Raw genomic sequence first — 23,372 nt, 5'->3', positions numbered from 1 at the left:
CCAAGGTCATGTTTTAATCTCAGGGGGTGTGGGGAGGGTGTGAGGAGCCGCCCCCAGTGGAAACAAAGATTTATTTATCCCTTATCAACCCCACTGTCAGTGTTCCTTTAAGGATTGCTGAAAGCGTCAACTGACGCTTGATAAAGGTAGCATTACTCAAGATTGTCCCGCCCCAGAACACATTAAAACGAGAAGAAACACAAGTGTCAGATTGCCTCATGCAAACTTTAGTTGAACAGTTTTTAAGGAGAGTCGACTACAGATTCCATTTGAGTGCAACTTCCATTCTGCTTTGTTCTCCTGCCGGGGATGTTAAACTTGTAAAGATTTAATTACTGGTAAGTCTTTCATTTTACTTTGAGAATCAATCTGCAGCAAAGAAAAAGCACACCAATTTAAAGTTAACTATTAGAAAATGGAAAGAATGTTACAACATTATTTTGGAAATATAACTTACAACTTTTGAATTTACACTGCAAGTAAGGTCGTTTCAAAACGGAGATAAGAACTCGCATTTCTACATTTTTCACACAAAACTCAGTAGTTAATAAAACTATATTTTCAATTCTTGTTATTGGCCCAGAATATATTCTAAATAACTTTTACTTTTTTTTTCTAGGCAAACCCGGTACATAAAGAGATCCTTAGACTAAAGGCACAATTATCTCTGGTAAGGAGTATATCTCAATACCACCTATTTAATGTCAAGGAAATTTAAACTGTAAATCTTAAAAATAATACGTTGAATCGCAAAGAATCTATTTCAGAGAGTGGTAAATATATTCTGCTCTGTTTGGCACCCAATGTATTCACATTATTGTGGAAGGAACTTTCTCTGTCCTTCTCATTGTATGCTTTCATATAGTTTATTTTCCTATGGCTGAACATTTAAGATATTGCTCTACCTTGACTTTCATAGGGAAATAGTAGTAGCACAGTTTACTTTTTAAATCGCATTATTTTTCAACCACCAAATGTTGACTCTTAATGTTATTTGTATTTCTATTTTGGATTATTTTTACTGTGAAATTATTTCTACCAAGGATATTGAACATCAAAAGACTTGTTAATTGCTAACTCTTTCATTTTATCTTGAGAATCAAAGGTAGGGATAAAAGCTTATCAGTACATTAAACAGAGGTTGACCGTGAAACAATGTGGACTATTACAACCTTATTTTAGAAATAGAACCTTCAGTGTTATTATAACCTTCAATTCATACTATTTATAAAATCATTGTATGACAATCTCTGGGTCTGCCATTGGTATGAGTGCCCTTCAATTTCATGTGCAGGAAGGAACTGCAGATGCTGGTTTAAATCGAAGGTAGACACAAAATGCGATTTCTCTAACTTCACTCATTCCTTCTCTCCGGAGATGCTGCCTGTCCCACTGAGTTACTCCAACATTTTGTGTTGCCCTTCAATTTCATCCAGGTTGACTCCTCAAGCACACTGATGGTGGTAAGAATACAGTAAGGCCTGGGTAGAGTGAATGTGGAGAGGATGTTTCCACTAGTGGGAGAGTCTAGGACCACAGGCCATAGCCTCAGAATAAAAGGACATACGTCTGGAAAAGAGATGAGGAGTAAATTTCTTTAGTCAGAGGGTGGTGAATCTGTGGAATTCATTGCCACAGAGGCTTTGGAGGCCAAGTCAATTGATATTTTTTAAGGTGGGGATTGACAGATTCTTGATTAGGAAGGGTGTCAGGGGTTATAGGGCAAAGGTAGAAGAAAGGGGTTGAGAGGAAAAGATAGGTCAGCCATGGTTGAATAGTGTAGACTTGATGGGCCGAATGGCCTAATTCTCCTCCTAGAACTTGGGAATGTAGGAACATTGACTTTGTCCAATATGGTATGAGGGAGTAAATGAACAAATAATGACATTTGTTGCTGTCTTACACTTGTGTACATGTTCGTGACCAGCAGTATCAAGAAATCTCATTTCTTGAAGGAGTCTAATACATTGTATGGTACTGAAAGTACTGTAATATAAAATAGATTATGTTGAGCAATAGCAGATGGCAGGCCTTTTGCAGCATCACAACAATGATATACATCACCCACATTGTGATCCCATTACTCATTGAAATGTTGGACTGCATTTCAAAAAACCCATTAGGTAAAATGAATAATATGCAAACCAAGGACTGGCCAAAAGTGTGGTTTAAAGTAGAGCACTGGTTGCATTTGGAAAAGTTTCAGAGAGAATTCCATTTTGCAGGTATCAACAATGAGCTAAGGGGACTGGAATCACATAAACATGCAGAGTCAAGGGAATGGGAAGATCTAGGACTATACAATGGATTATCCCAATGCTAACTTGCCTGCTCCCTAACAGCTAGAATCATCCTGATTCTACTTGCATGAACCTTTCTGACCTACATTGTTCTGCTTGCATGAACCTTTCTGACCTACATTGGTTGCTGGACAGAGATGAAGAGAAAATAACCCATAGTAAGGGATGTTGGCAGCTGCGGATGCAGTCACCAATGATGCCCCTAAAGGAAGGTACTATTCAGAAGCTGGAGTCTGAGGAACTGAGAGGAAGAAGCTATCTGGGCTGGAAGGGTTGCAGATATCAGGAACAATAATGCTTTTGAAAGGTTTAAAAACAAGGACAATGATTTAAACTGCTAACATACATTGGTAATGCTTAGTTCGTGAGGATGGCTGGTGGATTTTTTAATTAATTTAGGCTTGTGGCATGGAAGGTGGAAAGCTGACATGAAAGGAATTTGAGTTATTGAGTTTGGAAGTACTTATACTTTCATGATGATTTCACCAGTGGTGATTTGGACGCACAGACCCCAAAGTAGACAATCTTACTGAAATATAATTAAGTAGTCCATGCCATACAGGTGACATGGGTCAAAAGTGCGTTCATGTTTTAATATATAACAGCACAGTTTTGACCATTTGCATCAGGATGAAAAATCTTGGGGTGAGAGAAGGGTTGATGGCAAGAATGCAAAATGATGGCTTTGCACTTCTGAGACCTGGAGAAGGTTAAGACACATTCCACATGCCCTCTTGGACAAGCATGTGGGGAAATCTGTGAAATTATTGAAAAAATGGTGGAGAGGCTGAACTGGCAAATGTCATTTTTTCACGTGAAGCTCCTTGCATTTCTGTAGCCAGCTTGAGGCATGAAATGCATCTTTGGTAAATCTCAACAAGACACCAGATTACACCATTTGGCGGTAAGAACACACATACCGTTGTCAAATCTTATGTTATCGCAAGTAGATAAGGGAGCAAACAACAGGAAAAAAAATTCCAACCTTCATGAATATACTGGGTACAATGGCCTGTGTGCTACATCTATGGTTCCATGAAGAAGATGGTATGGTTGATCATGCTGAAAGTTACAGAAAGGTGAGAGAGTAATTGGGCAGATTAAGATGATAATTGCAGAAAATGCCTTTCGTATCATTCAGAAGGGGTCGGACTCTGGATGGGAAATGTTCAGAAATTGTGGCTTAGAAATAGCAGCAGTACCCCCAATTTCAACTTACTCTTGAAGGTGTAAATCCTGGAACGAAAAGCATTAGTTGTGAGAGGCGTGAGCCTTGGATTAAAGTAATGTATATCTCCCCTCTTTCCCAAATATAATTAATACACCATTTTCCAGTAGAAAATATAAAAGAAATGGACAATATTAAAATATACCTTGCAAATAAATAAACTCTGCAATTTTGTTTCCTTTGGATTAACTGATTGTTGAGGTGTAGAGTTTAGTTGGTTGTTTAATTATTAAGTGGTTTATTTGTTTATCACATAATGTTCACCAGTTACTCTCCCAATGGTTAGAATTGTTATTAGTTTGCTAGTTGAATGAATCACTGGCTTGTCAAGAAAGCAAAGTTTGTCAGGGTCAAATTATTTGAGTCACTATTAATTGTTTAGAAAGCAAAAAATGAATAACCAATAAAGTATTTCTTCAATGGTAAACACAAAATAAGGAACAGCGAATGCCCAGTATTTAAAACAAAAAAAATTAATAATCTTAGTTATATTTTATATTTATGCAATTGGTTCAGAACTCATTCTAAACAAGGTTGATTGCTTGTATTTCAATATTGTTTTAATCAGAATCATTGGAAACTCTAGCAATCAGCCATGTTCCCACTTTTCCATATGATCATAGATTTAAGGTGAAGGGGAAAAGATTCAATAGGAATCTGAGCAGAAACTTTTTCACACAAAGTGTGGTGGGTGTATGGAATGAGCTGCCAGAGGAGGTAGTTTAGGCAGTTACTATCACAATATTTAAGAAACAGTTAGGCAGGTACATGGATAGGACAGGTTTAGAGAGATATGGGTCAAATGCAGGTGTACGTGGGAAATGTTGGTTGATGTGGGCAAGTTGGGCTGAAGGGCCTGTTTCCATGCTATATGACTCTATGACTATCACACTATGACTGATCACATTGTTTTTAAACAATGAAAGTGGTTGAGATTCAAATTGACCATAATTTAACTGAATGGACCTTTGTCCTATGATCCTACATCTTGATTTTTTTAACTAGTTATAGATTGTCTACTATCTTGAAAGACAAGCATTCTGTTAATGAAGCTAATGTATTTGCAAACCTAATCAGTTTAACAAAGAGTACAAAGTTACCTTGCCTTCATAAATGGAACATAAATGGAACATAAATGGATCAGGTGGAAATGAAGATAACATGGAGCCTTTTAATAAGAAATCATTCAAACCACCTGTTTATCAGCAATTGTGTACGACGCAGTGGATCAAATTATCACATTCCACTCCCAAATGATTTGGTTCTGTTTTGTTAATCTGTCTTTCTACCTCAGACTTGCAGGAACTTGCTGGATGTTACAAATATTTCTTCTGATTATATTATTAACCTACTATCCAGTTCCTCGGATTATTAGAGCATGGTCTATACTTCAATTGCAGACTCATACTCCTTTACAGAAACTAGTCACGAATAGAAGGCAGGGAGACGGTTACCTGAGCATAATGTTAGGTAGAATTATTGGAAAAGTAACATTCTTGGATATGTAGAGATAAATTTGTAATGGAGTGCATACTTTAGGGCAAATAGGATAGTGTCTGGAAAAACGGTGTTGATTTTGAATTAGCTATCACTCTTTTGATAGACCGAGGGTGCCATAACCAATATGTAATGGCTGTTCAATATATTGCTAATAAGATTCTTGAGAGTTAAATACTTCTGCAGGATATTAGTTTTGTGAGGGGCATCTTATAGAAACATATAAAATTATTAAGGGGTTGGAGAGGCTAGATGCGGGAAGATTGTTCCCGATGTTGGGGGAGTCCAGAACCAGGGGTCACAGCTTAAGGATAAGGGGGAAGTCTTTTAGGACCGAGATGAGAAAACATTTCTTCACACAGAGAGTGGTGAGTCTGTGGAATTCTCTGCCACCGAAGGTAGTTGAGGCCAGTTTATTGGCTATATTTAAGAGGGAGTTAGATGTGGCCCTTTTTGCTAAAGGGATCAGGGGATATGGAGAGAAGGCAGGTACAGGCTACTGAGCTGGATGATCAGCCATGATCATATTGAATGGCAGTGCAGGCTCGAAGGGCCGAATGGCCTACTCCTGCACCTATTTTCTATGTTTCTATGTTTCTATGATATTAGTTTTGTGAGGGGCAAGCACTAGTAGAAGGTAACTTCGACTACCAAAGGTCTGCCTATACTTCTTGAAGAGGAAGTGTTGAGTGATGGGATTTGCCAAATGGCCCATGGCATATCAAAAGAGAGAATCAAAAGAGAGAATCCAGCTATTGTGCTGGAGGTTTTTGTTGGTGAGAAGGAAGGATGTTTTGTATGCACACGTTGAGGCTCGGTGTGAGTTGATAGCTGTGGAGGCTAATGACAGGTCAAGTCCTCATGATGTGGATATAATGCTGCAAAACATTTAATAACTGAACTTATGGTCCAGTTCTGAGAATCCAATCAACTTCACCGCTAGGACGTTTGTGTGTCACATTCTCAACATGAAGCACCAACTAAGCACTATTAATTAGGGCTCATGTCATAAACTCTATCGCATCCTCAAACGCTAAGCACTGTTAAACCCTCAAACCTAAATCTCATAGTTTTCATCTATATACTAAAACTCTCGTTTGTTTGTTTGTTTGTTGTTCCTGAACTACAGCCAAAATGGTACACGATAGTGCAACAATTTTAGGCCCTTCTTACTCACCGTCCATTTGGTGCTAATGGAAGAAGTTTTATTGAAATTGGTGTTATATTTTTTAAGTTATTCACATTTTAAAGTTTAAATATATCTCCTCCGGAGGGAGGGAGGGGGAGGCTGGAGGATAATGGGGGTTGCGGGTAATGGAGTGAGGGGGGAAGGGGGAGAGGGGAGGGGGAGAGGGGAGGAGGGGAGGGGTGAGGGGGGGAGGAGAGGGTGCTGCGCCAATGCAGGAGAGGTTTGGGTCCAACGGGTCCACTTGGTCTAGTTAATTTCTAAATATTCAACAAGACCAAACACATCTCCAAAGCCCACGGCCACCACTCACCAACACACCCAAATTTCTCACAGAATAATGAACAATAATACAAAGAGGAGCAGCTCGCAGGCAGTAGGTGGATGGATGACCAATAATGGGGCAATGGCAGCGTGGTGCATGGGGCATGGTGGTCTGTCATAGCAGAAAGTATCGTCACCACAATGGGAACATTCATTATGACATCTCGAGCCAAAACAAAGCTGAGACCATCACACATTCGCACATCCCACCTACATCACAATCTCATCTGACTTATCCAGTGGCATAAACATCTAGTTTTCTCGCCAATCCTCCCACTGACCCAATCCTTCTCTTTAAAGTTTTCTATGACACTAGTTCTATACCAGTCTATAGCCCTTCCCATATTATTCCACCTGAACCTTTCCAGTTGTCTGACCATCAGCCAGCTAGCCCAGGAGAGCTGCAGCACTTGCTGCGAAGCTGCAGTCCAAAGATAGGGTCATCTAGCATGAGGGCTGTGGAAAATCATCAGTCAAGATCTTACAATACCCCTGTGGCTACCAATCAGGCAGCAATGAGAGTGAATGCAAGACCGCACAAAGACACATAACAAACAGCCTGATGGAAATTCATCAAAATAATGAGTTGAATTTTGCAAATTTCAAGAGTCAAGAGATATGCATGACATAAATATACTGAGACAGAACAATGAAATTCTTATTGTATAAATACAGCACTCAACAGATAATATAATATAATAAACAAACAAACAAAAAGTTCATTAAATAAAAATCACAAAGAGTGCAATATTTATACGGCTTCTATTCTATCTCTGCCAGAATATAGGAGCTTTATAAAATACAAGTGGACCCGATTTATTCACAAAATGCTGGAGTAACTCAGCAGGTCAGGCAGCATCTCGGGAGAGAAGGAATGGGTGACGTTTCGGGTCGAGACCCTTCTTCAGGCTGAAACGTCACCCATTCCTTCTCCCCCGAGATGCTGCCTGACCTGCTGAGTTACTCCAGCCATTTTGTGAATAAATCGATTTGTACCAGCATCTGCAGTTATTTTCTTATAATACAAGTGGACCCGTTGGGCCCAAACCTCTCCTGCATTGGTGCAGTGTCCTCTCCTCCCCCCTCCCTCCTCCCCCTCCCAAACAAACAAACAAATGAGAGTTTTAGTATATAGATGTTAATGAAAGTAACTGATGAATTGACATTTGTAATTCTCTTGTGCAATTTACTTTGCAATAATGTGTCACCTAGCATGGAACAATGAGAAATCTGTTAGCAATGCCTTCCCTGCGATGGGTGTCACCTCGTACAAGGTGGGAACGATTGACCTAGAAACTTGTATTTCCTTATGAGACAAAATGTTAACGCATGAGTATCTATAAGGAAATTGATGATTTCATGATATGATGCAAATGGCATGCAACCTGAAATTTGCCTATAGCTTACCTTTAGCAATTTACTCATGCGAACACACTGAAATACTGCCAAACTTATTTAATTGTACATATCCATTTCTGTTTAATTTATCATTGAATAATTTAGGACAGTCATGTAAAATCTGTAAGAGATACTGATCTTATCAATATCTCCAGAAAGTGCAATGCAGTGACATCAACTTATTTTGATGGGGATACAGTAGAAGCAATATAAAAATGTGCCGTCTCATCTTCAGTAGATCGAAACAAGGCAGTTACAACTCCACCTAAAATTCTAGCAGAATCGTAATTAATTCAGAAGCTGTTTCATTGCTTTCTTCCCAACTGTTTTCAGGCAACTGAACTATCCTTCCTATCTTGACTGCCTTGACCCTACCATCTACCTCATTGAAGGCCCTCGGACTATCTATAATCAAACTTTAATAGACTTTATTTTGCGCTAAATGTTATTGCCTTTATCATGTATCTGTACACTGTGGACGGCTTGATTGTAATCATGCATAGTCTTTCCACTGACTGGATAGCACGCAACAAAAATGCTTTTCACTGTGCCTTTATTGGCACGCATGCCAATAAACTAAACTAAAGCTGAAACTAAGATAATGTGGTTTAACACTAGATGTCAACATTGATCTCATTTTCCAAAGTCAGATTTTTATTTTAATACACAACACAGATTTTCTAAAGTGGCTGTGTTGACTTGATTCATTGAATACTTTATTGTCACATGTGACAAGTTACAGTGGCATTCTTTGCTTGTATACCCAAGGTACGCAAATAGTCGTCCATAAATGGCGCGGACAAAGTTACAAAGTACCCCTGCGCCAGGTCCCTCTTTGTTCTTCCCCCCTCCCCCTCCTCACAGTGGTCCCCTCACGCCAGGTCCTCCATTGTCCATTGTTCTTCCCCCTCCCTCATGGCGGTCCCCCGAAGCTGGGTCCTCCTTTGATGCTTCCCGTTAATGCAATCTTTTTGTGTGACATGATAAAGTGATCGGGGCAAATTACCTGCTCAATGTTTATCGCTGCATTTTATCATTTCAGTGAAGTGTTTTGATATATATTCAAGCTGCCACATGTAGATCTAACCCAGTCTCACTTCCAAAATCCTGCATGTCCTAATATACTAGTTCAGGCTTGTGTCCACTTGGGCAGCTGGTAGATGTTGGATGGTTGTTTATTTTCAACAAGCAGGAATGAAACTCCCTCAAAAATATCCTTGTGCTGTCTATTTTCTCAGCCGCAGAATAATAACTTAAATGAAAAAGTGGACGAATCATTGTGGTGTATTTCATAATGAGAACAAATGCCTGTGGTTAACCAAAAATACTGGGAAGTAAGGAATATAAAGAAGCAAATTTCTAATCCATCATTTCCTTTATTCCAGCATTAGTTAGCATGTTTTGGAGCTCCAGAATTTTCTCCAAAATTATATCTATTTATTCGCGATAACTTCCGTCTTATGGTAGTTTCATTAAATCTATTTTTTTGGTTAAAATTATGGTCATCCTAATGTTTCAATGGCTGTGTCACATTTTGCTTGAAAATAATCCTATAAGTGCTTTATCATGTTCCAGTTGCCTTGCAAATGAAACTTATTGTGTGATAAATGACACCACAAATATCCCACTGTTATTTCAAATTTCAATAGAAGGGAGCAGAATTTCAGTTGTGAAACTGCTACAAAACCTTCATCCTTCCAAGTGAACATGTGTGGAATGAGACCAATTTATTACCTCAGTAGATTCTTTTGACATGTTTTATGCACAGATGCACTCTGCTGTATGTTAATTTCTATTTCTGGCACAATAAACTCATTCTGTGCCTTGGAAGTCAAGAAGAACTACGATCCTGTTAAATACAAGAGGCAAACAATGTTAGCATAGCACTGGACTCAAAATCTCTCAGCAACACTTGGCAGATTTCCAAAATGGCTCCTCTGGGACAGGAGAGCCTCCTCAAGTGTCCAGATGGCCAAAGAACCTCAGCAGTTGCCTTTGATGTTCCTGTCCCAAATCTACCTGCAGCCAAAAATGATGTAGCCAAAAACAGTCATATTCTTTTGTGAAGAAAACATTATTGTTCTAATGAAATAATCAAAATGCCAAAAATCAGAATAACAGCCCCAACATATTCACACGTGTTACTTTCGATCTTCTGATAGAATATTGTTTTCACTCCACATAACTTGAAACCACTGAGAGCCTGCAACATCATGTTGAAGTGAATCAAAATGACACTGGGGCCTAACGTGTATCAAAACAGACCACAATGCAGGGTTCTGATCTCGAACCCAAAATGATGGCAGGTGAAACAGAAGTGGGATTAGCAAGTACATTCTTATTTATCTTCTGACATACCATTTGTCGACAGTGCAATATATAATACACCAAACAAAAGAATTTGCTTTGGAAAATTAAATTCATTTCGCAAGATCTGTAAAAGAGAATTGAGGTGTTCTTTCTATTTTCACGGTGTCAGAGTTATAATTTACTTCTAAATCTGGTACATTGATTAAAACAGTACATTGATTGCTTCCTCTTTGAGAAATAATCATTATGTGGATTTTTTTGTTGTTTTGTTGTTGCAGATTGAGGGTTAATACCTCCAGAGATCATGGACTGGAAGACGTTGCAAGGTGTCCTCAGTGGCGTAAATAAATATTCTACAGGATTTGGTCGGATCTGGTTATCAGTTGTCTTCATCTTCCGAGTGTTGGTTTATGTAGTGGCGGCAGAGAAAGTGTGGGGTGATGATCAGAAAGATTTTGACTGCAACACCAGGCAACCTGGCTGCACCAACGTCTGCTTCGACTACGTCTTCCCCATCTCCCACATCAGGCTCTGGGCCTTGCAATTAATCTTCATCTCCACACCTTCCCTGCTGGTTGTGATGCACGTGGCCTACAGAAAAGACAAAGAGAGAAAGTATCACGTGAAGCACCCCGACTCCAACACTAGACTATATCAGGACACCGGTAGAAAGCACGGAGGGCTCTGGTGGACCTACGTGAGCAGCTTATTTTTTAAAACTGTGATTGAAATTGCATTCTTGTATATTCTCCACTCAATTTATGAGAGTTTTGATATGCCTCGCCTTGTCAAATGTGAGATTGATCCGTGTCCCAATGTTGTCGATTGCTACATTGCCAGACCCACCGAGAAAAGGATCTTCACTTATTTTATGGTCGGGGCATCAGCCCTTTGCATTGTAATTAGTATAGTTGAAATGATTTACTTGATCTCGAAAAGGCTCTTCAGGTTTTGTATGTTGCACTGTGGGAAAAGAAAATCAGTAATGACCAAAGGTAAGAGTGCCTATCTTGGCCACAAACTCACTCATGAGAATTACATGCATAATGGCAAATCAATGGACATCATTCGTGCTTCAGCCCCAAATCTTTCTTCAATGTAATAAGTCTTTACCCGTCCTGGGAAGCACTTTTGAAGGTGTAAATGATATCGCAACAGCATTGAACACGGTACAACTAATCAATCGCTTTGAAGCTTAGGCAAGTGATTAGGAATTTTTGTAAGACTTGATTGAATTCTCTTGGAGAGTGGGAAATTTCTCAACATTTCTTGGCATCTGGGTTTCTCGATGGGTGGTTAAGGAATAGCTTTTATGAAGCACCGCGGAGGTATTCGTGGAGTAGGGTCTTCCACCTTAAATCAGAGAGCTTTCACAGCATCTAGATGTGCCTTGCTTGTCACCTCGGCTTCACCAAAGTATCTCGTGCGACAAACTAACCTTGTGAACTTCTTATTAATAATCTGTAATTTATTTCCTTTTCCATCCCCAAACCACAAACAAAATGGTAAGTTGTCAACACGGTGCTCAAGGAAAAGTTTACAGTGAGCATCAACATTTCAAATTAGACTCAAAATTATTACCTCTCTTTGACAAATTTATTCCCGATGATTCAAAATCTTGGGGATAATATTATTGGTGGAATTAATGAAGATGGGTTACTGTTCAATAAATAGAGAGATAAGTCAGCAGGTCAGGCAGCATCTCTGGAGAGAAAGAATGGGTGACGTTTCGGGTCGAGACCTTTCTTCAGTCTGAAACGTCACCCATTCCTTCTCTCCAGAGATGCTGACTGTCCCGCTGCGTTACTCCAGTCTAACTTTGGTTTAAACCAGCATCTGCAGTTCCTTCTTACACAAATAGAAAGAAAAGTCCATTCAAGTTGAAATATGATTTAGTTTCTGTATCAATTGTTTCAGTTCTGCCATACTTTCATTCCATCAAGGATCTAAAGTTATTAGGGTACACTTTTTAAACAAAGGTCATCACAGGTTAATCATTTGAGTCAGCACTTTAGAGTAAATTGTTTTCCATGCCATTTTAATAGGAATCAGCAGTGAAAGACCCGAACTTAAAACATCGATTGTGATGCCCTGGCTTAAGATTTGTGAAAATATCTTCTATTGTAATTTTACATCCAAGCAGCTTTTCAGAACAATAATAAGGGTAAGTTTGTAAAGTACCAAATAATTAAAGATTTGGCAAATGGTTTAATAGAATATAGCTAAGTCCATCTCCATTGTTAACATCGACATATAAAACATGACATGTAACTACTTGGACGTGCTGAAATTGCAATCATATTTGCATCTTGAATGAAGAGAAATATAAGGAAACGAGAAAAATAAATCTGTTGAAATGGCTATTTAAACACTTTCAGTTTGTTTAAGCAGAAGTAGAACTGAAACATTAAACAGCCCACAGTCTCCCACTATTGAAAAGCCTTTTCGGATCAATTAAATATTGTAATAAGGATCAGAGGTAATGCTATGGATTTTATCATGTTTTAGAAAATGTCCATTTCTTTATCACTGCTGAAATTTTGTTCTTTGACAGGAAACTTTTAATTGGACAATCTAATGAGTTCTCTGATTTCATGCATTCTTAAGGTATTTTGTAGACAAGCTGAAGTGTGGGTTTGGTATGTCTTTTGCTCATGCTGTTGAACAACATGGCAATCAAATGCAGCCTCTCTGCCTATATGAGTTACTGCATAGCCCAATTAACACTTCCATACGAACCTATAACTTTAGCTGACTTTATTCAATTTAACGATTGAATCAAAGAAACAATGTTTGCAATTCGCCCGCTGTTTACACAGCAGCCATGTATGTTAATGCTTTTGGCATCAATTATACGATATTCATAATAACTGCTGCAGAAATACTAATGTGTAGTTCTTCTGAAGGGGCAAATGGACATTTCATAGTTTATGCAAACATACTTCATCAAATCTTCAAATCTTGTATGTTATTTTGTGACTATTTTGCTAATTGTCAAAGTTATGCAGCCAGAATTTATGAAGAATCTAAAAACAGTACATTTCATAAATCTTTGGGCCTCTTTACTAGAAGTTAAAGATTAAAACAGAATCCTGTGCTTGATAATTACTCAAGATCTGCCAATGAATTTTAAATAGTCCTTAGTTTAGTTTGCTTAGTTTAGAGATACAGCACAAAAACAGGCCCTTCAGCCCACTGTGTCTGCATCGACCAGCGATGCAGAAGGCAGTGGAGGCCAATTCTCTGAATGCATTCAAGAGAGAGCTAGATAGAGCTCTTAAGGATAGCGGAGTCAGGGGGTATGGGGAGAAGGCAGGAACGAGGTACTGATTGAGAATGATCTGCCATGATCACATTGAATGGCGGTGCTGGCTCGAAGGGCCAAATGGCCTCCTCCTGCGTCTATTGTCTATTGTCTATTATCCCCGCATGCTAATATTATCCTACACACACCAGGGACAATTTAGAATTTTACCAAGCCAATTAGCCTACAGACCTGAACGTTTTTGGAATGTAGGAGGAAATTGGAGCACCCAGAGAAAATCCACGCAGGTCAGGGGGAGAACATATAAACTCTGTGCGGACAGCACCCGTGGTCAGGATCGAGCCCAGTTCTCAGGCGCTGTAAGGCAGCAACTCTACTGCTGTGCCACTGTGCCACCCTAGTCCACATTAGTCATTGTATTTCAACACAGGAAAATTAATCGATGAAACATACTGTTATTTGTTACTGTCTAATACTATCATTGAATGTTGAAATGGAAAATTTAAATAATGTTTTAAAGGTAAGAGTGAGATAATCAAAAATAAATTGGTAGATTACAGATTAATTTAAGATATGCAATTGGGTATGATACAAGAGATGCAAACCAGTCCTCTTGGTCTTCACTTCCAATAAAAGGATCTCAATGTCAGTTGTAAACTGAGGAGCAAGTTAAAAATCTAGCCTTACATTTCTTGAATAGAGATATTATTTTGGGCCGCACTATCAGTGTTGGCAGGGCATGAAGATCAAAAACTTTCATTGATTGAGGGGATTTCATGTGTTCAGGATATCCCAAAGTTTTATACATCCAATTAATATCTTTTGAAATGCAGTTACTGTTGCAATGCAGGAAACGTTACATGTTGAATCTCAATAAACCTTCCTGATTATTTTGTTAATTAAAAATGTCAATCGAAAGAGCACATACCAGGCAGATAATCTTTCTCTGCATGTTTTACATTCCTGCTGTGGTTGAAAGTTTCACTCAATGTTGCTAAAGGCACTCACACCACACCTCCCATGACAAAAAAATGTACCCAGAGGTATGAAATCTGGTTCAAACGTTTCACATTTCATAGGAAGATAAGCTGTTGAAAGCTCTGAACCCTTTCGTTTTTGGTTACATTGAACAAATGTTTTACTCATGGCGATAAATGTTTTATTTATGTCAAAACTTTCCGATGGAAATGAAGTCATTGAGAGTTGACACATTTACTGCAGTTTCCTTAAATTGTTATGTGCTGTACATATTTCTTATTTATATTGTGTACATTTTTCAGCAAACTAAAAATTCATTAAAATAAATATTTTCAAGTAATTAAATGTTTCATATTTATCCTTGAAATTAGCTTAAGAAAGATCGGAACTCTTTCCTTCTTTAGAAGATTTATAATTCTTCTGCTTATCTCTCTGAAGCGGAGGGAAAGCCAGCCTGCAGATGTCCAATATGTCTTATTCCAAAATTTCTGCCCATATCATCATATCATATATATACAGCCGGAAACAGGCCTTTTCGGCCCACCAAGTCCGTGCCGCCCAGCGATCCCCGTACACTAACACTATCCTACACCCACTAGGGACAATTTTTACATTTACCCAGCCAATTAACCTACATACCTGTACGTCTTTGGAGTGTGGGAGGAAACCGAAGATCTCGGTGAAAACCCACGCCGGTCACAGGGAGAACGTACAAACTCCTTACAGTGCAACACCCGTAGTCAGGATCGAACCTGAGTCTCCGGCGCTGCATTCGCTGTAAAGCAGCAACTCTACCGCTGCACTACCGTGCCGCCCATATTTCTGCCCATATTTCTCTGTCAGGTACAAAAGCAGGAACACACATTGACTAAGATGATTCCTCCATTTCTCCTTATCTTCTATCGGAAACTCTATGTTGCCCTCACTGAAAATACTGATCTGTCATAATGAACGTTGCAAACATTTTTTAATTTCCCAATTATTATTCAATTTGGTTATAAAAGTAAATGAAGTGCTGGTAAAATGTATAATTACATACTGGAAAGGCATTACAAAATGCTGGAGTAACTCAGCAGGTCAGGCACCATCTCTGGAGAGAAGGAATAGGTGACATTTCGGGTCGAGACCCTTCTTCAGACTGATGTTGGGGGGCGGGACAAAGATAGGATATAGGTGGAGACAGGAAGACAGGGAGAACTGAGAAGGGGGAGGGGAAAAGAGGGACAGAGGAACTATCTAAACTTGGAGAAGTCAATGTTCATACCGCTGGACTGCAAGCTGCCCAAGCAAAATATGAGGTGCTGTTCCTCCAATTTGCGGTGGGCCTCACTATGACACTGGAGGAGGCCCATGACAGAAAGGTCAGACTGGGAGTGGGAGGGGGAGTTGAAGTGCTCAGCCACCGGGAGATCAGGTTGGTTAAGGCGGACTGAGCGAAGGTGTTTCCTCTGTCCCTCTCTTCCCCTTCCCAGTTCTCCCACTGACTTCCTGTTTCCACCTATATCCTTTCTTTGTCCCGTCCCCCCTGACATCAGTCTGAAGAAGGGTCTCGACCCAAAACGTCACCCATTCCTTCTCTCCAGAGATGCTGCCTGACCTGCTGAGTTACTCCAGCATTTTGTGATACCTTTGATTTGTACCAGCATCTGCAGTTATTTTCCTACTGGAAAGGCATTGATCATTATTCTTAATGTACCTGCAGGAAAATTGTTGCTCAGTACAATAGGTCAAGAGCATCAGCAGCAAAACCAGGTAACAATACAAACCAGCCTAAATAAGACAGGCTATGGTTCGCTACCATGGTGTACACTGTTACCACACATACTTTGGTTGTGGCCTTAAGGCTTATCAACATGACCAGTATGGAAGAATAATTCATCTCAGAATCATAGAGACATACAATGCAGAAACAGACCCTTCAGCCCAACTCATCCATGCCGACCAAGATGCCACATCAAATCAAGTCTCATTTACCTGCATTTGCCCATATCCGTTTAAACCTTTCCGTTTAATCTATGTATCTGTCCAAATGTACTTTAAATGTTGTCATTGCACTGGGCTCAATTACTTTACCTGGAACTCATTCCATATACCCACCACACTTTGTGTAAAAAAAGGGTGCCCCCCTGTTAAATCTTTACCCTGTCACCTTAAACCTATGCCCTCTAGTTCTTGATTCCCCTAATCAGGGAGAAAAGCTCTGTGCATTCACCCTAGCTATTCCCCTTATGGTTTTTGGAAACCTCTATAGGATCACCCCTTAGCATCCTGCGATCCAAGGAATAAGTCCCAGCCTGGACCCGAAACATCACCCATTCCTTCTCTCCAGAGATGCTGCCTGACCCGCTGAGTTACTCCAGCATTTTGTCTCTATCTTTTATACACAGTTCCCTGACTGATGAAGGCCAAAATCCTTCTTCATCACTCTAACTACCCGTGTGCCACTTTTAGGGAACTATGTACTTGTACTCCTTGATCCCTCTGTTCTACTACATTCCCCACGGCCTTACCATTCACTGTGAAGGTCCTGCCCTGGTTTGACTTCCCAAAAAGCAACATCTTACACTAATCTGAATTAAACTCCATTAGCCATTCCTCGACCCACATGCCCATCTGATCAAGACCCCACTATGATTCTTTATAACCATCTGCAATGACATTTGCAAACTTGCGAACTATCCTTGTACATTCTCATCCAAATTAGATGACAAACAGCAATGAGCCCTGTACTGATCCCTGAGGCATACTGTTTGTCACAGGCCTCCAGTTCAATAAACAACCTTCCAACGACCACCCTCTGCTTCCTACCATGAAGCCAATTCTGTATCCAGTTAGCTATCTCCCCCGGCCTTGACAGTAGACATATTTTTTATGCATTTTTACTGCTGTTATCTCAATCCTAGTATATCTTCTAATCTAGATTTTATATAGATTGATTAAAAAATATAGCTTGGAAACAAGCCCTTCTGGCCAACGTCCACACTGACTTGATCACCCATTCATACCCATTCACATTGTTCAAAAGAGAAACCAGCAAACCGCATTGTGAATGTACTGCACAAAATCACACAATTTTGGGACAAAGAATAATGCACACTGTCAAAGGTCAGGAGAATGCAACGCTCCTTTCTATTATACTTCTTATATTAATTGATTATTTCCCTTGTCCGGTCATAAATCTGAGCTCCTAATTAAAGCAAAATACCTGATCCTCCTTGAACACAAAATGCTGGAGTATCTCAGTGGGTCAGGCAGCATCTCGGGAGAAAAGGAATACACTCCAAAGATGTACAGGTTTGTAGGTTAATTGGCTTGGTAGATGTTAAAAAAAAAATCCCTAGTGGGTATAGGATAGTGTTAATGTGCGTGGATCGCTGATCGGCGCGGACCCGGTGGACCGAAAAGGCCTGTTTCCGCATTGTATAATAATAATAATAATAATAATACATTACATTTGTATAGCGCTTTTCTAGACACTCAAAGACGCTTTACAAGGTTAATAAGACATAAAAATAAATAAATAAATGAACAGAAAAGGAAGAATAAGGTGAAGCGACGGTCAGTGGTTGAAGGCAGTGTTGAACAGGTGAGACTTCAGTGATGTTTTGAATGTGGTGAGTGAGGAGGAGTCTCTGACGGTTTGGGGTAGTGAGTTCCAGAGGGTGGGAGCAGCGATGGAGAAAGCCCTGTCCCCCCCAGGATCTGAGTTTGGTCCGGATGGGGGGGGACAGGAGGTTAGCAGCAGCAGAGCGGAGGTATCTCTAAACTAAACTAGATAGTGACGTTTCGGGTCGAGACCTTTCTTCAGACTGAGAGCCTTTGTGGGTATGCATTCAAACATGCAAGGTAAACATCTGTTAATGAATAAATGGGCATTAATAACTGTGACTGGATATTTGTAAATGATGCCAATACAGGGAAGTCTGCAACATTCTACACAAGTGCTGTTGGGCTCTGTCGGGAATTCTACATCATTTCAATGCACATACACAAACTAAGTGCTTGAAAATAAAGACAATGCTAGCGCAGACAATCGAAAATGCTGGAAACACTGAGCTGGTCAGGGCAGCCTCTGTGGAAAGGGAAAGAGAATTAATGTTTCTGGTTCAAGACCCTTTGTCACAGTGAGAAAGAAAACAAGTTAGTTGAACCCAATGTAATGGTATGGCATGACTTTCCCTGCAACAATCTTGCTAGTTTATCTGTTAATTACATGTCAGAATTACATATGGGAGGCACAGTTAAGATACTCATTCTTTTTTTTCCCTGGTTGAAAATATCCAACACCAGAGGATATAGCTTGCCAGACTGGTCACCACTGCCATCCGTTTGCATGTAAATCTTCCTTCTTGACTCAAAGTCCATTTTATCGACATGAGGTCCATTTTCCATTCCTCTACACACATCCACTACTGATTGAAGTACAATTTTTAATATACATGTGGTTTTTGGTCCTAACTACAAGCACTGCCTGAAATTTGTTTGAATCACAAGGAACATGGAGCACTGTTAAAACTCATGCATGATATTTGGTCCATATGTTTAATTTTTATGTGGTTACTAGACTAAGTGGACCTGTTGGTGGACCCAAACCTCTCCTGCATTGGTGCAGCACCCTCTCCTCCCCCACTGCCCCTCCCCTCTCCCCCCTCTCCCCTCATCCCCTCCCCTCCCCTTGCCCCCCCACCCCCACCTCCCCCCTCCCTCCCTCCCTCCTCCCCTCCCACTCCCTCCCCTCTCCCTCCCCTCTCCCTCCCCTCCCACTCCCTCCCCTCTCTCCCTTCTCCCTCCCCCACTCCCCCCTCCCCTCCCCTCCCCTCCCCTCCCCTCCCCTCCCCTCCCCTCCCCTCCCCTCCCCTCACCTCCCCCTCCCCTCCCCTCACCTCCCCCTCCCCTCCCCTCACCTCCCCCTCCCCCTCCCCCTCCCCCTCCCCCTCCCCCTCCCCTCCCCCTCCCTCTCCCCCTCCCCCTCCCCCCCTCCTCTGCCTCCCTCCTCCCCTACCCCCTCCACCCCTCCCTCTCCCCTCCACCTCCCCCCTTCCCCTCCCCCCCACTCCATCTCCCTCAACCCCCCTTATCCTCCTTCCTCACCCCCTCCCTCCCACACCCCCTCCCTCCCTTGGAGATAGATTTAAACTTTAAAATGTGAATAACTTAAAATATATAACACCAATTCCAATGAAACATCTTCCATTACCACCAAAAGGATGACGGTGAGTAAGGTGGACCTAAAATTGTCGCGCTATCGTGTACCGTTTTGGCTGTAGTTCAGGAACAAACGAACAAACAAATTAGAGTTTTAGCGTATAGATATATCTTGCTGCTTGACTAATACATTAATTACAATTACAATAAATTAATTACAATTCTCTCTACACATACAATCATAGCTGGTATGTATATACGGAAACCAAATTTAACATTCTCCCAGCTGAACAGAGGAGGGATATTTTGTCCAAACAGTTTGGTGCAGAATCAGAAGGCCAAAAGATCTGTTTCATGCTGTATTTCTCTGTGATTCTATGTTGGAGATTTAGAAATAGACAATAGACAATAGACAATAGGTGCAGGAGTAAGACTGAAAAGAGGAAGGCACTGAGCAAATATACTCAGTCTTATATATTCAGTCTTACTCCTGCACCTACTCCGGCACTGAGCAAACATACTCAGTCAAATATATTCAGTCTTACTCCTGCACCTATTGTCTATTGTCTATTGTTCAGTGCTCAGTGCCTTCCTTCGAGCCAGCACCGCCATTCAATGTGATCATGGCTGATCATTCTCAAACAGTACCCCGTTTCTGCCTTCTCCCCATACCCCCTGACTCCGCTATCCTTAAGAGCTCTATCCAAATGGAGATAATCACACTACCCCCTGCACAATTAATCCTGTGCTTAAAGAGGGCTCATGTTGCCGGAAGTGACGTGAGAGGACGCTGGCGTTGTTTGTTCGCCGCTTCTCACCACTTCTATTTTTGTATTAATTTTGCCGTTTTAGAAAAGATTTTCTCAGCTTGCAAAAATCCCTCTGCTTAAACAAATCATTCTGCTTGACCTGGTATCATCTGCCCAGCTCTTCCACCGCTGCCTCCGCACCCTTGGACTCCGCACCCTTGGACCTCTCACTCCTGTCTGTGCTCCTGTCTCGGCTGGCTTGGACTGCTCCTCCGTGGGTTACCTGACAGCTAGCGCTGCAGTCATCAACTCGCAAACGCTAACGCTAACGCTACCGCTAATGCTAACAGCTGCCTGGCTGCCTGCTTGCCTGCTTGCCTGGCTACCTCCTCTGCCTGCACGTCCTCAGTTCCCTATTAACCCTTAGGCTGCTCAGCTTCCTCGATCCTCATAGGCCTTGCTCTGGATCAGCCTGTTGTGCCTGCTGTGACCTTTTGATCTCTCTGGGCTCTATGCTCCTTCGCTCCTGCCTGGCATGGCACTGAAGTACTTGGCTGCGAGGCTGCTCCAGCTCAACAACCACTCACCTCCGACATGCATTTCTGCCATCATCAACCACGGACTTCTACGACGACCCAAATACATCCACAGAGGCTCCGGTCACAAGTTTGTCTACTCCCAGACCGGTCACTCCATCCCTGCACTCTGGTCAGCTGATCGGACTTCCACTCGTCCATTACATCATCACAACAACGCACACGAGCGTGCCCCCTGTCTACAAGCCCTGGCTAAATCACCCGTGTCCATCCACACCATACAAAGCAACATGAAGCTCACTCTGCTCAACATCCGGTCCCTCAACAATAAAAGCCTCATTCTGAATGACTTCATCCTGGAAAATAAACTGGACTTCCTCTGTCTGACAGAAACCTGGCAACAACCTCTGGATTACCTCCCACTCAACCTCACTACACCCAACGGATACTCCTACATCAATAAACCACGCTCGGAAGGCCGAGGTGGTGGGATTGCCGTAATTCACCGACAGGACTTCAAGATCAACCTCATCTCCATCTCATCTGCTCCGTCATTTGAACACCTGGCTTTCAAACTCTCTGGCCACACAAAATTAGTCATGGCAGTTGTCTACCGCCCTCCCAAACCACACCCATCATTCCTTTCTGACTTCTCTGACTTTCTGACCCAGTTCTGTTCTCTCTCCCCCTCAATCCTCCTCCTCGGTGATTTCAACATCCACATGGACTCCACTGACTCCACAATAACCGCTGACTTCACTGAAATACTCAACTGCTTTAACCTCACTCAACACGTCAATTTTCCCACCCATAACCGTGGGCACATTCTGGACCTTGTCTGCTCCACTGGACTAAATCTACATCACCTCTCTGGCTCCGACCCCACCCTCTCCGATCACTTAGCCATCACCATGTCTGTCAACATTCCCACCCCAGCTCCAAAGCAAAAACGCAAAATAAACTTCCGCAAGCTGAACTCTGTTTCACCTACCTCGCTCTCATCCTCCCTCTCTGAAATAATGTCCGCCTCTCCCTTCGTTGACCTCCACAGCCCCTCTGACCTCACTGACTACTACAACCGCACTCTCTCCTCCTGCCTCGACCAGCTTGCACCAATAAAAACCAAAACAGTTTCCTTCACCCACTCTGCTCCCTGGTTTACCCCTGAACTCCGCGTGATGAAAACTCATGCCCGCCAACTTGAAAGACTCCGCAACAAAACAGGTCTCACAATTCACTCCCAAGCCTACAAAGACCACATACAGCACTATAAAGATGCCCTCTCCCGTGCCCACTCCACCTACTACTCTCAAATAATTCACTCTGGCTCCGGAAACCCAAAAACACTCTTCTCTACAATAAACAAACTCCTCAGCCCCCTGGACACCATCTCCCAATCATTCACAGTTGACAAATGCACCACTTTCCTTTCATTCTTCCAAAGCAAAATAGACAACATCTACAGCACCTTAACCACCAACGCACCTGCTCCCCCTCAAACCACCTGCCCCCTCTTATCCTGTCAGCCCCTGCCTCAGTTCTCCCCAATCTCCACCACCGACCTCTTTGACCTCTTCACAGGAATAAAAACTGCCACCTGCTCTCTGGACCCCATCCCCTCCAGCTTTGTCAAGGCCTGCCTTCCTGCTCTCTCTCCACTTATCACTGCAACAATAAACTCCTCCCTGTCCACTGGCATCGTCCCGCCATCCCTCAAAATCGCTGCTGTCACCCCCATTCTGAAAAAACCTGGTCTAAACCCTGACACCCCAAACAACTTCAGACCAATCTCCAACCTACCCTTTCTGTCCAAAGTTTTGGAACGTGCTGTAGCTTTCCAACTCAAATACCACCTCTCTACCAATAACCTGTATGAAACTTTCCAATCCGGATTCCGCTCAAACCACTGTACTGAAACTGCGCTCCTCAAAATCACAAACGACATTCTCCTCTCCTCCGACGCTGGCAACCTCAACATCCTCATCCTACTTGACCTCAGCGCCGCCTTTGACACCATAAATCACTCCATTCTCCTCACCCGACTTGAAACCTCCCTTAACATCACCGGCACAGCCCTATCCTGGTTCAAATCTTACCTCTCTGACAGACACCAGTTCATCTCCATTAACAACTGTAAATCCCCCACCGCTCCCCTCCCCCAAGGTGTCCCCCAAGGCTCAGTCCTTGGCCCCCTCCTCCATCCTCTACCTGTTCCCCCTTGGTCAATTAATCTGCCGTCATGGTCTCAACTTCCACTGCTTCGCCGATGATATCCAGCTCCTCATCTCCACCAAGTCAATTTCCCCCACCACACACTCTACACTGACAAACTGCATTACTGAAATAAAATCTTGGCTTCAATCAAACTTCCTCAAACTCAATTGCAACAAATCTGAAATCATCATCATTGGTCCAAAAACGCTCACCAAATCCACCCAAAACTTCATCCTCAACAT

General features: G+C 41.8%; 1 protein-coding gene and 1 long non-coding RNA gene across 3 annotated transcripts; one reads left to right on the top strand and one right to left on the bottom strand.

Annotated features, from left to right (window-relative positions):
* Positions 1-239: 239 nt before the first annotated feature.
* LOC144606932 (gap junction beta-3 protein-like) lies at positions 240-11,912 on the top strand. Of its 2 annotated transcripts, XM_078423451.1 has the most exons (3): positions 240-338; positions 620-670; positions 10,522-11,912. In XM_078423451.1, the coding sequence occupies exon 3, from the start codon at positions 10,548-10,550 to the stop codon at positions 11,343-11,345; it is 798 nt and encodes a 265-aa protein (XP_078279577.1). In that variant the 5' UTR covers positions 240-338; positions 620-670; positions 10,522-10,547; the 3' UTR covers positions 11,346-11,912. The 2 variants fall into 2 exon arrangements, with proteins under 2 accessions (XP_078279577.1, XP_078279578.1); XM_078423452.1 differs by lacking the exons at positions 240-338; positions 620-670 and adding an exon at positions 10,191-10,263.
* On the bottom strand, positions 9,121-23,165 carry LOC144606933 (uncharacterized). Its single transcript, XR_013549010.1, has 3 exons — positions 23,125-23,165; positions 11,169-11,206; positions 9,121-10,834 (listed from the first exon to the last, which is right to left on the bottom strand). It is a non-coding gene; the product is annotated as an uncharacterized LOC144606933 (long non-coding RNA).
* Positions 23,166-23,372: the final 207 nt, after the last annotated feature.

The sequence above is a fragment of the Rhinoraja longicauda genome, chromosome 27 (genome assembly GCF_053455715.1).
Source record: "Rhinoraja longicauda isolate Sanriku21f chromosome 27, sRhiLon1.1, whole genome shotgun sequence".
NCBI lineage: Eukaryota > Metazoa > Chordata > Chondrichthyes > Rajiformes > Arhynchobatidae > Rhinoraja > Rhinoraja longicauda.
Note: the sequence above shows the minus strand (reverse complement) of the source record. Positions and strands in the feature narration are given on the sequence as shown.